Source organism: Pempheris klunzingeri, chromosome 15, assembly GCF_042242105.1.
Source record: "Pempheris klunzingeri isolate RE-2024b chromosome 15, fPemKlu1.hap1, whole genome shotgun sequence".
Lineage (NCBI taxonomy): Eukaryota > Metazoa > Chordata > Actinopteri > Acropomatiformes > Pempheridae > Pempheris > Pempheris klunzingeri.
The window spans coordinates 12,408,335-12,424,428 of NC_092026.1; the positions used below are offsets into that span (position 1 = coordinate 12,408,335).

At 40.2% G+C, this 16,094-nt stretch overlaps 1 protein-coding gene across 1 annotated transcript in view; it reads left to right on the top strand.

Annotated features, from left to right (window-relative positions):
• Positions 1-2,748: 2,748 nt before the first annotated feature.
• b4galt2 (UDP-Gal:betaGlcNAc beta 1,4- galactosyltransferase, polypeptide 2) overlaps positions 2,749-16,094 on the top strand; it is a 134,749-nt gene continuing 121,403 nt past the window's right edge. The window contains exon 1 of the mRNA XM_070845154.1: positions 2,749-3,160. Coding sequence (XP_070701255.1) covers positions 2,749-3,160 — 412 coding nt within the window. The remainder of the gene's footprint in view (positions 3,161-16,094) is intronic.

Below are 16,094 nucleotides of genomic sequence, written 5' to 3' on the forward strand. Positions count from 1 at the left end.
GTCTTTTGTTTCGGTCCGCTGACCTTTTCCAAGACAAAATAAATAAATAGATAAATAAATAAAATCCCAAGATAGCACTTGTTGTCTTGAGAAAAGTCAGCGAAATGTCAGCAAATAAAGAGGTCGAGGTGCAGAAGGATTTAGCCCTCATGGACTTCATTTTGGTGGCTCACATGAGAGAAAAAGCACTGACGTGCGTCGCATCTACATTGATCTAGGATAAGTCCTGCGCGTTTGGTCGTCCAGGGCAAAATAGGTTCTCGATCCCGTCTGTGGATTTATGCCATCTGTTTTTCTGCTGGTGATTTTAACAGCTCCTCGCTACATTTTTACATGGTTCAACACCTGTTGGACACCGATGGCAACCTGCTAGCCCCGGAGCTCTGTAGCTGAAGCAGAAAATAGGGCAAGGATCTTCTGTCTGTCTTACTGATTTTCTGTCTGACTGCCTCACCACATGTTTGAAAAATTCACCTCTGATGCATTACATGCCAGCCTGTTTAGTCACTGAAGAACAGCACGGCTGGGAAATAAATCCTGACCTGCACAAGCATTATGGTGCAACTTGCGTGTGGTGTCTGGGTCCTTTGGTCAGCAGAAATCCATCTCATTAAGTTGCTCACACATTCTCACCCCCCCACACCCCTTGAGGCTCGGTCTTGGCAGTCTCGACTTTGCTGCCCACAGACAAAAGTCAGAACACAGCAAGCAGCGGCCAACTTTCTAGACAGGCAGCCACCGTCAGATCAGTCACCCAGCATATGTTCCAATTTGCTGCATTTTTGTGTCTTACTTGCCTCAAGATGCTCAAGAGAAACTCACCTGACTGGTCAAGCATAGATCTTAGTTCATTCTGCAAGTTTACCTTCATGTGTTTTGATGTTTTAAGAGTTGCACTTGGTATAATTGGATTTTCTTCTCTATTTAGCAGTATTTTACAAACCATTCAGGCCAGGTAGGCCTGGGTGAACAAGAATAGACATAAAATGAAACATTCAAAGGCATGAAAGTAATCAGTGTGAAGTTGAAGACAGTATAAGTGTATCAGTCAGTCAGGCTAATGGAACGGCCAGTTTCCAGAAATGGCAAATATTTTGCAAAAATATAACATTTGCCAGATTTGAAGGATTTTCCCAGAGGATATCTGGGATGTTTAGTACTACTGGAGAAAATCTGTGCTGCCTCATGCTTTAGATATATGTCCTTTTGCAATTAGCAGCATTTGTATTTCAACAATTATCTCTCCCTCGCTTTCTCTCTCTCTGACCCGGTTGGTTTTACATCAGAAGCGCTGGTGTCTGTCAGGGTTTTTATCGTCTACTTCAGGCTCATCTTCTTATATTCTCTCATTGATTGAAAAAGCCATAAACTCGCAATAAGTATAGCCTGTGGGAAATCTTGGAAAGCGCCGCCTCTTTCTCTCTCTGCTTGTATGTTCACTGCATTGTGTATTCCCACTTGCCATCTCATTCCATCATAAATGCTTTTTAAAGCACTTGACTGGAAAATTGACTTGGCATGTCAATTGATGCTGAATGGCCCCAGTCAAGGCTTTTTGTTTGTCTGCGTCCGTAGACGCTTTTGTTGTTGATTCTGTCAAATTGTCATGTTTTCTTCTTTTTCTACTGAGGGTGAACTTCTAAATTAATTGCATTGCTATTAAGCCAGGCATATTGAGTAAGAACAAGGTCACTGAATAATCTTAAAATGCCAGAGGAAGATCAATGATGTTCGGGTTGATTTTATACAGCGAATAATGCAATAAGCCACTGTACTGAGTGAACATGCACAACTGAAATAGATTATGCTTCAACTGCATTGGTTTAAGTTAGCAGTCAAGGCTTTGCATCAAGGTCCTGCATCACCCCGTCACCCAGGTTCAGCTAAAGAAGTCAACAGTTTGACACAAAATACTGACTTTAAACAATTCAATTGATTTAAGAATTATTTTATTGCTTCTGAATCAAGTATTCAACAAAACTGTGTAATAACACTGTTTAACTGCACACAGCTAGTCCTTTTAGTTAAACATTTGATAAATTAGTGTAATTAAATCACCTCTGTCTTTCATTTTCCTTCAGGTGCCTGAGACTCTCCTGGTTTAAGACTACCAGCAAAGAGGACAGTGTTTCGGAGATCACCAATCAACTCTGTGAGTCTGACTGACTCGATGCCATAAGACGAGGAAATCTTGACTGAAATGTCAGCTGACCCTCTACTCTACACTAATGAATGTTTGTCAGCAGCTTCCAGTTGTGCTCCATCACTGGGATCACGTATCAATTGGAAGTTTTAAGCTATAGTCATCGGACTTGCCTTTAACATTGGTATATCACGTGGCTGAAGCAGCAACTTGATACTGAGATTTTGACTAACTCAACATATGCTCATATGCCCATATCAGCAAAGTTTTATCCAAAGTCGGGGCCTTATGTCTGAGATTACACTGAGGTTATCATTAGTACTTACTTGAACATTAATATATTAGTGAATGAGCATAAGTTCTTGGATCAAGGTTCATCTCACCCAAATATTTTAGTACTTTTGTCATGCAGGGAATCTGTGGACGCAGCAGAAACAAGGTGGCAACTCAGACTTTAGGTGTAGCTGACTGTGTAGCCTCCATATCCTCATTAATGACCCCATGACCCCTGCAGAAGTCAGATAGTCGGGTGTCAGGTAACCACATGTCCTCATCAGAGATCTAACAGCAGCTGATATTTCCCTAATGGCCGCCAGGATGAGCGCATGCCTGTAGCCGTGCCAGCGTTGTCGTGGCTGGCCGTCGCAGGACGGTCATCTTCCTCGGCCATGACCCGGCTGATGCTGGGCCGGACTCTGGAGCGCATATGTAAAGGCGTCCTGCTGCTCTGCCTGCTCCACTTCCTCATCATGATGATCCTGTACTTCGATGTCTACTCGCAGCGCTTTGACCTCTTCAGCCGCTTCAACAATGGCCGCAACGGATCGAGGAATAACGTCAGTGGAGCAGCAGGAAACGGACATCATTATTACTATTACAATCTCACCCGGCCCAACACAACGTTGGCCAGCTATCTGGCCACAGGCGAGCAGCTGATGCCAAGTGTGCAGCCCGAGACCAATCAGACACCTTCTCCTAAACCGCTGCCACCGTGCCCTGAGATCCCGCCCGGCCTCGGTGAGTAAACTCATAGGCACTCCTCCACTTTCACCACATCTCCAAGTGCTATTAATAATAAGTCATGTATTGAATTAATTGACTTCATTAGAATTTTTGCTTTTCAAGAGCAGTAAAATGTCGACATTGGGAAGTTATTTCAGCAAAAAACAATCATTTTGAGTCAAAAAGTAACTTATGACAGGTGTTTCAGACTTGCCTAGTTTGCTCTGGCTATCATTTTACTTCATCCACTCTGTCCCTGCCATGTAGCCAGAAAGCTAACGCTAGCTCTTCAGCATTCCGCCGATGAAACACAAATGGCAGGAGCAGATGCGAATCAGATCTCTCTGCTCTGTCTCTGCTGTAACCGTATATTAAAATGGATATCTGTGCTCAGCTTGAAGCCTTTAGCACTGACAGTCCACAGCTGTATGAGATGACATGTTTTTTTTCCTTAATGCTTATGCCAACCCTGCAGGTGGTGCAGGTCTTTAAATATTCATGCTCAGCAGTCTTTCTCATGAAGTCATAAAAAGCATGTTTAAATGGTGGTTTAGTTTTTCTGCATTTTGCAGAAAAGAAATCAATTAAAGTGGTTAGAATTAAAATCAATATTCATATTTTTGTCTTACTGCCCAGCCCTATTTTGACTATAATATTTTTCAGTTCAAATTAAAATCCAAAAGGAAACATAGAGGGTTTTCCTTTTGTGTCTCGTGCTTTGAGTACAATGTGTTTGGGCTATGTCCTGCACTTACTTTATGCTGTAAACTCTTATTATAGTGTAAAAAATGATATACAAGCTTTTGATCTGCATGACTGAGCTTAAAATGAAGTTTTTCTATTTTAATCACTTTCTGTCTTGCTTGATCTCTTTTTCTAATGACCTATTTGTTTGATTTGTTTATCCAGTCGACTTGTTGTTATGGCCTGTACATACTATATGCCTGACAACGGAGGATTTGCACGCCATTGATTAGTGTAATGAATAACAGAGATGAGCCCTTGATCGGAGCTCGAAGCTGGAGGGTACATTTTATATTCTGTAAATAAATGCATCTCTAGTCCTACTCCAATTAGCGGGAGAGCAAGTGGAGCCATAATTTTGTTTTTCCGGGTCAGCATGCAACATAAAATGGATTTAATGTCAACGGTGTACACTGTGGTATTTCAACCTTATAGACTCACAGCGGAGCTATTAGCAGAGATTCATGCAGTTAGACACATAAACACTATAGAAACGCACACGGCAGCACAGGTGAAGCTTTAACAATATTTCTTTTGTGCTTTCATTTCTGAAACAAGCAGAAAGTGAAATAACTATATTAATTAAGATGCTTAGAGCAAATTGGAGACAGGTTGCAGGCATCGTGTGTACAGTTCTGTACACAGTCTTTTATTGAATGTTTTACAGTTTGTAACAATCTGCATTGCCTGCTTGAGCCCACACAAACATGTTCAATCATTAATTTAATTTAAGGAAAAGAAAGAAAAGTAAAAAGGAAATCATTAGAGATACTAGAGAGATACAAATCCCATAATCCAGACATCATCGCTATACCTGTGTCATGAGATTGTGCAGAGAGAGAAATTATTATTTTTTTGCTTGGAATGAATTGCCTTCATCAGTGAAAAGCCTTCTACGTACCTAGCAGTGGCATTATACACACACACACACACACACACACATACAGATAGATAGATATAAAGAATTATATGGCAGTAGCACACATACACACGTGGAAACACACAAACAGGAACACACACACATCACATTATCATCAGTATCTATCCACCCAACAACTCAGAGGTTGATTGAGTCACACTAAGCCCTGGGTTTACTAAATCCATAATTACATAGTGGACACAACCTCGTTCACACTGTATGTATGCACACACACACACACACACACACACACACACACACACACACACACACACACACACACACACACCCTCTCTCTCTCTCCTTATTTCTCATTAGCCAGTGCAGCCTTGACTGGTGATCTCTAAACAAGTGATCCTGATACCAGTGACTAAACCTGTTATATTCTACCTCTAAGCTAAGCTAAGCTAACCAGCCGCTGACAGCTGCTTCATATTTGGCGTACAGACATGAGGGTGGTGTTCTCGTCTAACTCTGGGCAAGAAAATGCATATTTTAGTTTTGTGAACTAAAACTCCAAACTAGCAGGTAGCCAGATGAACTTGCAGTGTACTTCGTGTGACCATTTTGCTTTTTAAAAGAACGCTCCCAGTTTATGCCTTTTTATTGGACAGCTGACAGCACAGTGATCGTTAAACTGGGAAACAAGGTGAGTGGAGCTCTAGTAGGATGCAAACCAGGGACATGGTGGTTCGTGGTTGGCACATTTATTTTTTTTAGTTTAGTTGTCTGTAATTCATAATAAACAATGAAGAAAAGGCTCATGGTTTTGACTAGACATAGCTCTGGTTATCTCACACAGATTACCTGTCAGCTGTTTTGTTACTTAAACAGAATATTAATTTATTTGCCTTTTCTCATTAATTTCTATAATTGCTATTTTGTGATCGCAACTTTTCCACCTATAGCTCATATTGTGCCCACACTGTCCGGAAACTTCTCTTTCTGGATGTTATTCCTATTTTCTGGCTCCTGTGCTGTGTTTTTTGAGGGGGAAATCTTTTCTCGTCATCTTACAGAAGTTGGACTGAGTTGTGAACCATTTAATATTGTCAACCTAAAAGCCCATTTAGGGCTTAGCATGAGAGATTTGGTTTTTACAAATAAACCTTTGATTTGATTTAACATATGTATTGGATGTTATGTAGATTTATATTCACAAAGTTAAGTCTGTTTCTTTCTTCCAATCATTAATTGAGAAATGTTATGCTATATTAATGCTACATGTAGGTGTATAGTAGATTTATATTCCTTTTGTCAGCTCACACTCCGCAGCAGTTTGCTGAAGAAAATTAAAATGTTTCCCCCACCTGTTCTATCTGTAAATGAGCTTTGTAAACTTAATCCCTTGCGAGCACCATTGTAGCTATGTCAACATCTTTTTTCTTTTTTTTCTTTCTATCTTTTTTTTTTTTCACTATTGCTTTTCTCATTTGATAATGAGGTTTGTAACGTGCTTTGAAATTGGGAGTGTGAGATAAAGCTGTCACGTTGATTTGTCTGAAGCTGAGGTTTGCTGATTCCATTATTTGGCCTGGAATTGGCTGTCAGTGACTCTTGATTTGGCATTCATACCAGGCACAGGTGTACTCTTGTAGCTTATCTCTCCCTTTTCTCTGTGATGGAGTGGCTGCCTGGGGGCTGTAATGAGCAGCAAGGCAGAGAAAGACTGAGCGAGTCTGTTTTTCAGTCACAGGTGCAGAGAAAGAGAGAGAGGGAGATCTAATGGATGGTGGTATGATGGTTGGTATGAAGTGAGACAGACAGAGAGGCGGGATGGAGTGAAGGAAGGAACAGCAGGTGGAGAGGTGAGGGGGTGTTGAGGGAAAAAGGGAGAGACCTTGGATAGAGGTACACACACACACACACAGAAAGAGAGACAGGGAGAAACAAACAAACAAGCCCTTGGCTGTCCCAGAACACCAGCTGACAGGTGCTGCCTGTATGAGTGGCTAGCATCCACAGTTTATACCCTGGCCGAGTGTGTGTGTGTGTGTGTGTTTGTATATGTGAGCCGGCATGTGGGATATGCAAATCAGCAGTTCATCAAAAAATCTAGCCTAAGCTTTGACAAACATTGCCAAAAGAAATGTTAAATAGCCACATCTTAAAATGGTTAAAAGGTACAATGGTAGAGAATATGGAATGTAAATTGAAAACTACAAATGAATGAATCTGTTATTATGGGTTATTTCAACATTTTCTTCTAGAAAGTATGTTAACATACTGCTGATTTGTTTTCCCAATTACCCTGTGGTGAGAAACATAATTGCCGTTATTGGTATTTTTTATCTTCTATGACTGAATATCTTTGGCTGGGTTTTGGACAGCCAAATCATATTGTAGTTTTTTTTTTTTTTTTTTTTTTTTTTTTTTCAACATTTCATTTAATCAAGAAATTAACTGGCACTTTAACCGAACCTTGAAAATAATCCATAGTTACAGACCTGTTGTTTTGCAAGATCTGCTATTATGGAGGAGAGCAAAAAAATATATATGTACACTGTTGCCCATAAAGTTGGAATAAAATGTTTTTTACCTCTTCTCATGAAATGATTGTGACAATGTGGTTTATTCTTGATAAATAAAGTGTATATCGTCTCAACTTTATTGATCAAACTCTTCCAAACATATCACAGTGAAACTTAAACCACAATTAACCTTTGCAAACTGTGTATTCAGGCTTTAACAAAATTGGGGGTATTGAACAATTATTCCAACTTTATGGGCAACAGTGTATAATGTTGTTTTACTGATAATTTGAATAACTACATTTTGCAACCTGCCAGATACTTAAATTAACAATATTTCCTCAATAGAAATCCTTAATAGAGAACACAATACTAGCTGTTGCAAATTATATTCACATAAACTTAATTGCTAGGAAAGTTCATTATTTGATGTGCCGCCTCTCCTGTCACTTCCTACCCTCTTTTTATTTCTAGAGAAACATCAACTTAAGACGCGTAACGGTCCAGAGTAGCTGCCTGTTTAAGCCTTTTTTATCTGGTTATTCATGCCACTTAGCGCCTGTATTTGTGCACGTTTTGCATATTTAATTTTCTCACTTGTCTACATTCGAAGGCACCCGACTTTTCTTTCCCTTAGCGAAGCCTTTTTGCCACTGCTACCTGTGAATCATTTGATGTGGGACCAGCCTCAGATGAAAAGGAGGTGTTGCATCAAGTCTGCATTGGACGGTGACACAAGCTTTAATGTGTTTTTGATCTGGAGTTTTTAATAAGCAATTTTCTACTCGTAGCCACTGTATGCTCAGGCGCCTGTGTGTGTGTGTTTGTGTGTTTGAATTCTTCTCGAGCTTCAACCCTATTATTTATTCTTGCCATTAATCACTTCCTCCTACACACATGGCATGCGGACGCTTGAGCGTGCTCACACACACACGCATGCAGCTCAGTGGGAGGTTAAAAGCTATTTTCCAGGCCTTGTTTTAATTGGATGCTCTACAGGGGTTTTCCCAATCAAATGTAATTAGCAAGAATTAACTGTCTTCTTACATTGTACAAAACTACGGATGCTAGACTGAGAGCAGGATGCACCTGAGCCGTCCTCATCCAGCAACATATGAACATAATGACTGAAATTAGAAAACTTTGTTGATATTAATGACTGCAAACAAACTACCAGAAATATTTCTCCTCTCTTTCTCTCTGTGAACTGGGGTCGTTCACAGGTAATGGTCAGTGCATTTGAAATACTGGAGAGATGTCGGAGTCGGATTTCCTCAACAATGGGTGCCACTGTAGCTGTAACTTTACCCCTACAGAAAGCTGATCATGCTTAGTTTAAAGTTTTTTGTCCTTTTTTCGTTCATGCTTTTCCTTAGCTTTTCTCCCTCGTGTTCTGCCTTGATGTTTCATTTCCCGCTTCTCTTAACTATTAGTTGTAAAATGTTACATTTTCTGTCATGAGTTTTATTGTCAAAGGATGAAACTCCTGCACTTTTTCTTCCCTGGTTTTATTGTCATCTTCCTTCCTCTTCTCTTCCAGTCTCTGCCACCTCTCTGTCCTTGCAGGATTGAACTTTACAGCCCGCTGTCACCCAACCTTTTCACTGTTCAAATAACTATAAAACTACAAAAAAGTAATCAAGTCTAGAGTTCCTTATTCTCATCCAGGTGGCTCCAGGTCAAGCAGAGCAGCTCAAACGTACGTCTGTGGTCGGGCACTTTGAAGTTGTAATTCCTGTACTGTGACGTAGAAGCAGCAGCTCAATACTGAGATACCGCTGCATCACTGAGCTGCTCATCTATCATGAAGCGTCACACCCGTCAGTCTGAGATCTCACTCAGAGATCTCATCTCGGCTGCTTGTATCTCATTCGCTCACTCACTGTCTGAAGAATGTGACTCCTGCGAGGTTCGGAACAATAATTGACTACATAATAGAGAACTTTGCTTTAAAGCTATAGAAAGTAGTCACAAATGGGACACGTTTGCTTTCCTCAGCAGCTGTAGGTGGGTAGCTTTCTTAAAAACAAGGGGAACACGCCCTCTGGCAACCGCACAGTTGTCTATTTATGTGTGGTGTCTTCTACGCTGTGTACACAGCCACTCGGCTGCGTTTACTTCAGAGTTTGACTGTGTGTGAATCCTCTGTGAGGATGGGAGTGCTGTTTGCAGCGGGCCAACCTAGTTTATTATGTTCATTAGATAATTGTTGGAATGCACCTTGAACGGAGCAAGATAAAAATAAAGAAAAAATAGAGAAGTAATCACTTTTCTGAGTAATTGGTTAAGAAATGCAATTGCCCTTTCAACAAATGGTTAGATCTGTATAACATGTTTCAAGTAACTTGCCCAACACTGATTAACATCATCCTTAAAAAATGCACAATTGCACACATGTACATACAGTTTATAGAAACCTACGCATACATTTGTATATTTTGCAGACCACTTTTCCACTTTTGGACCAGAGAGGAGTAGTCTTGTTTTATTCATAGCCAGAGAGTAATTTGAATGGAATGACATGTCCCTTGTAACCCTGAACTTTACATGTGTCCCCTGAGGGGGAAACCATCAGGAGAGCCTGAACCATTTCACATTTCACCCTCCCTCCTGGCAAAATGTGAAAAATACTGTTAAAACCTCTTTTAAAGCTGTTTGAATCCATGGAGGCCCCTTTCCTGCTTAGACCTTCACCTTCCCAATGCTCAGTGAACAGTGAATTTGTGGCACAGCATGTTTTATAACCTTTCTCCTACATTTTTAATAGACGGTTTAAATGGGGCTGCTTAGGTTGAGAACAATGCCCTTTGTTAGCTCACCCAATGGAGCCAAAGACTCGTACATTATATTTTGGTTCGACTTTGAAAAACTTGAAGAACTATGGATCAGGAGAGTCTATAGAACCATCGGTTAAGTTAACATGGCTTGTTGTTTGGCAACACAGTTTGTGCTTTTATGCCAGATAATTCCTTTAAAAACAGCTGGTGTTTTTATTTTGAAAAGCTATTTCTTCTAAAATTATAAACAAGGCAACATTGAAAAACAAGCATGTGGGCTGATGAAGTGTGGAGCACTGCATGACTTTATTAGTATTGATTTCTTCCCTGTAAATTATATTTCCTACAAAGAAAGAGAATGTCTCCAACAGCAAACACAAGCTGAGTAATGTTCATGTGCCTACAAAGAAATAATTGATTATGATCATTATCAGAGACTGCAACTGGAACTCATAACCGGTAGAAACAAAAAAGCACTGGCAATGCAGGACGTAGTGTGCAACTTATGTAGCCAGACAGAGAGTAAGAGAACGTGAATGGAGACTGGATGGAGATCTTACAGGAGATTGATGTCCTCTTTCAGCCCACATTTGCTTTTTTTCGTTCCCCATAATCAGGAACTGTCGCTACCTTAACCATACTGCAGTTGTCACCCATGGAAGTTGTAGAAGGCAGGAATTTGTAATCGTAAGGAGTCTGGCATTATTCTGTATCGATGTGTTAGTTTGGCGATACGGTTGCAAAAGAGAGGCATCTTGAACTGTAAAACTGAAAAACAACATATCATATCACTACATAATCAAAAGTGAATCATTGCACCCTCAGAGGCTTATTCTATATTCCTCATTAGTTCATGTTTAATATATAACCAGTACAACTATGTGAACATGCTTTGGCACAGTCTTCATCGTAGTAGCCTCATTTGTTATTTGATAAACATGACCCATTCATACCGTATGTCTTTCCTGCTTTATTTCCAGAAACTGCTGTATATATTCACATATTACTGGACAGCTCAAACCAAAGCAGAGCCTACAACAGTTCATAGTTTGTGCTTAAAATAAACCATACTTGGGATTAATTAAGCAAAATAACCCTAAGGTGAGCTCAAATAAAAAAGCTAAGACTTAATTTCTTACGTCAGTGTTTCCTCACCTATCGCTGTGTTTATTAGGCAAGGAAATTGCATCAGTCTGGTAAGAGAGGAAAACAGCCTATTTTCCTCACTGCTTTCAATCAAGCCAATAAACAAGGTCGTTCCCTTCAGAAACACATTGCTATGCACTCCCACACAGCGAGGAAGCCGACGCAGCCGTGGCCATGGAGGCAAAGGGCTCTTGACAACATAATGGCTGCCATAACTTCATTAAAATAGCTCTGCTTCCCTTCCTTAGTGCCATTCACTTCTTTCCACAGGACCATTCTGCTGCGTGTGTGAGTTTCCATCCACGTGTGGCTGCATAATTTAATTTCTTCACCTATCTATCTGGATATATTTTGGTTTTTGCAGGGCTTAAAATTCTCAGGCACGGTGCCTGGTTTCAGGTGTAGACTAGTTTTAAATTCATATAATATCTAATTCAATATATTTTAAATAATTGCTCCTAGACAACTTTTCTCAAATATTTCTTGCCTTTAAATCCCCGGGTATGGCTGTTCCTGTTTTTTACTTTCTTTCTGTGTTTCTTTTTCTGTCTTTCTCTTTATTTTCTGTATTTATTAGAGAAAAGATCATCGCCTCAACAAAGTTTTCCACTGTCCTCATTTAGAAACTGGATATAAAAAAAGCAGCATTAGCAATGTCCGTGCTTTCATCCAGTGAAATATGAGCTGGAACTCAGCCGTTACAAAAGGTGAAATGACACGTCCTCGACCATCCCACCGCCTCCTGTCGGGCCACTATGTTGCACAGTGATACTGTATCAACTGTCCCAGCAGCCTCATCACCCCTGGTGATGTGTTTGGCAGAAGGCAGAGTTAGACCTTCACCAACACTGTGTGGGTTCAGGAAATGTGATATGAGGCTAGAAAGGACACCTTCAGGGCTTGTTTTGGAGTCATTGTCGCTTGAATGAAGCTGATTATTTAGCTGATGTCGGCTGAAGACTGACAAATGGAGCACAGAACAAACATGATTTTTTTTTTTAAAAATGCGTGACGCAGGAATGTGATTTATCAATTAGTCTGTTGGTGTGTTTTCTTCACTTTATTTGTGAATGATGCTGTATGCTGAATGCATTTGCCACACATCATGTTGTTTGTGTGTGAAACTGTCCTCCCAAGAAGAACGACAGCATCAGACATAATAATAATAATACATTTCAGACATTTCAGTAAGTGCCCCAAAACAGCATGTTTACGTTCAAGTGCCAAAACCCTGTAGTCGCTGTAGTAAATATGATGGGAGCCAAAAGCAACAAATCATGTATGGAAAAGTTTTGGGAACAAGCATGGCCAATATTGTTCCCAAACCAAGTATTAATTATTGTTGCCGTGACAACAACGCTTAACAAAGTTCATGATGCTACCCTAAAACTAACCAAGTTGTGTTTGGGCTTAAACCTAACCAGACATTAACCACTGCATTGTCACATCGTAAAATGTATTTATTTTCCAGCTGTGCCATGCAACAGTTTTAGAAGGCACTTATAAATTATGTAAATTATTATGTTTTGAAGGAGTTTTTGGTACTGTATTGGTCATTTTCTGTGCACCTCTTACCACAAGTGGATACCAGCATATAGAAATACATAAGTACATCAGTATTATTTAATCCTTATTATTAAAATGTGTGATAAACCAGATATCCATCTTTGCTGCTATGCTTCCACGGCTCGCGTCCAGAATTGGCTTTTGGCTAATGTACAAAAATGTGCAAAAATGCCACCTAGGAATTCATAAAAAAAAGACAGTATAGTTGTGTGTGTGTGGCTGCATTTCCGCAACCATATGCTTGTTTGTCAAATACAAAGTGTGCTTGCTTGTGTGTGTTTACATGTTTGCAACAACACATACATGTGTGCATGTGCATATTGTTTATGTGTCTCTGTTTTATCCACAAGAGGATGTGTTCGTATCTGTTTCTGTGTGTAGGTGTGTGGATCCTAAACGTGTTGTTAGCGCTGTATGTGTGCCAGAAGCTCTCACATTATACTGTATGCTGAGTGTGTTTTGTAGTCTTGACGGGGTAATAAAACGCCTCCTCTCATCTCGGTTCTCCCGGTTCAGAGTGACTATTAAGATGTGTGTGCTCTAACAAGCAAGCTCTCCAAATGATAAATGACAAAACACACTGCCTCCACACTGCTGTCATCTGGCAACACACTGTTGTTTTTTTCTCTCACACATGAACACACACACACACACACACACACACACCGGTCAATCTCTCGTTTCTTTCTCACCTGACTTCTCCCTCAAATTTCACAACAAAAACAACTAGTGTGTCCCGTCAATGTAAAACATTCGCAGCAACAAATAAATAAAACAGATTATATTTCACAAAACAAATAAAAAAAAGAGTAGAAAATGCAGCTGCGATAGACGATGGGAATGACATTTCCATAGATATTACCAGTGTGGCAGGGTGCAGTGAAGGCAGCACACAGTCTGGCTGGTCTGCAGGCAGTTTCTAACTCATTCATACGGTACATCGCCCAAACACTCTTATGAAGTGTGACTCCTGGCGTAGATGGCTATGGCTGTTTTGATTGGTTGCTAAGCAGCAGCAGCCCATGCAGAGTGAGGTTAGGGTAGCCAGATAAAAGAAAAGCAGGGTCTATGTCAGCCAGACGAATTCAGGCGTCGCCTGATCAGCCCAGTGCATTTTTGCTACGTTTTGTTTGTTTCATTGTCATTGCCTTTTGTTTTCTGTTAACCAATAGAAGTGGAAAAGAAAGAAGTGACATGATTAGGAATCTGGAGAAAAAACCAGCCTCCTGCTACACAACATGTCACAAAAGGGAGATACAGGTGATCTGCTAGTGTGTAGGGAGTTGTGCTAACCAGCAATAATGAATAGAAAACAAAAAGAAATATGCCTTTTTGTAATAAATCCCTGAGGCAGGACAGATGGAACCAAGTTGGTACCCACAAATACACGACCATTGTAGGTTCACACAAGAAAAAGTGCTCCCTATTTTCTACTTTTGGTTCTCTAAGAGCGACATCCAATCAGATATCTTGTTTTGTGCCTCTGTGTCCTCTAGTTTAAATTCGCTGTAATGTGTTTGCTTGCGCTTTTTGTTTTTTCGTTTTGTTATCATTTCTTTCATGTGCATTTGTTTTTGAAATTTGGTATTTTGCACCTCAGAACCACCTTGAAACACAAAACAGCTTGGTAGATTTGCATATATCCTCGCCGTGAAAATGATAACAGAGATTGCTTTAGATACAAAAGGTCTGTAGTCCTTTGAGCCCACTGAGTGTTAGTAGATGTCGTGAGGGAAATGCAGTTCAATACGAATACTATATGAAGTGGTCATATGTGACACTGGCTTTCTTTGAGCGTTTGTGTAAATGTGCAAATGTGTGTGATTGCATGAACAGATCAAAGGGATTTGCTGACATCCATGTGGGATCATCCGTCTACTTGTCAATGCAGGAAGTTTATCTGATTGGTCATGGAGAAAATGGGAGCAATATTTGATGATTTGAGTGACCTATAATGTAATGTGGCAGATTTTACTACATGCAGGTTAGGCTGACTGTATATCTTGAAAAGAAAGAGAGGACAGGATAATTGGTTGGACCTGGTGAATCACCAGTACTCGGGTCAGTAAGGGCAGCTGGTCGTCTGCCAACCACAACCTCTGAGATCCTTCCTGCTTTCTGTGAGTCGGATACAGTTAATAGCAGTCGATTCAAACATTGCGTTGACCATGATGTCAGTTTTTGTGGCCATCTAAAGGCACTCAGTTGCTAAGTACTGGTTCCATATTGCATAATACATCTGCAGTAGTAGCTTCTCCGTTTCCTGTGGCAATGCCAGTAGAGACAATAGTGTCTACATTAACATTACACTCCAAAATTAAACACATTTGCCTGCATACTGGCATCTTTGAGCACGCTCAGTTCTCTCCCTTTGACAGTAGATTTCTTATTGTGTTATCCCCTCTTAATCAGTAACATCTGGCAGTAAACTGTGACTGTTTTGTATAGTTTTGTACATATCAAATGAATTGGATTAAAAGAAAAAATTATTTTGCGATACCTCTATTTAATTTCTGTACACAGATGGCACATGATATAATCTACGCATTCCCTTGGGGGGCAGGGGGTTTCTAAAGCGTCTGGATGTGAATCTTCAGTGTATTACCCATAGCATTTTCTACAGTGTTTCCCATTTCCAAAAAGAGAACAGTGTGACTCTGGGGTTGCGTGACATCACTCCCTATTCTAGCACACTATATTTACTCTCAGCTCTTTGAATGTCCTAAATATAGTGCCCTCAAAGTTTCCCATGTTAATGCACAACTTTTTGCTAAAAATCCAACAATGCAGTGCACAACTCTGAGGAAACTAAATCCCGATTTAGTGCTTATCATTGGGAGTATGTTAGGAAAAGACTCGTATTGATGTGGCTGGAAAGTTTGGACTGATCATGGAGGGTGGTCACCTGAATACACAGTGATAATAACCACAGTTAATTTGGGTTCTAGCAAGTTTCACTCTGTCCAAATGTGCCGAAAATGTTTGGCAGGATGAGACGGGCAGAGAGGAGGAAGAGCTGCTCTGCAGTTTGTTTACAGTAATCTAATGTGTTGTCAGAAACACTGAGCATCTATCATAATCACGGTGACACACACTGTATCTTTTAATATTGAAGCACTTTCCCCCCTGATTATATAACTAAATTAGCTGATCTTTAGCTGTCTTGATTAGTCTATCGAGTTGGTGCTGATGTTGAGGAGATTTTGTGTTGATGTTGAAGCTGGCCGTTGTTGACTTCATTAATTAGGCCACAAATCAGGGATGAGAGTAATCACTGGTGCCGGGCAAAGAATCCTCTGGAAGTTTTAGTTGATTAGTTATGTAGC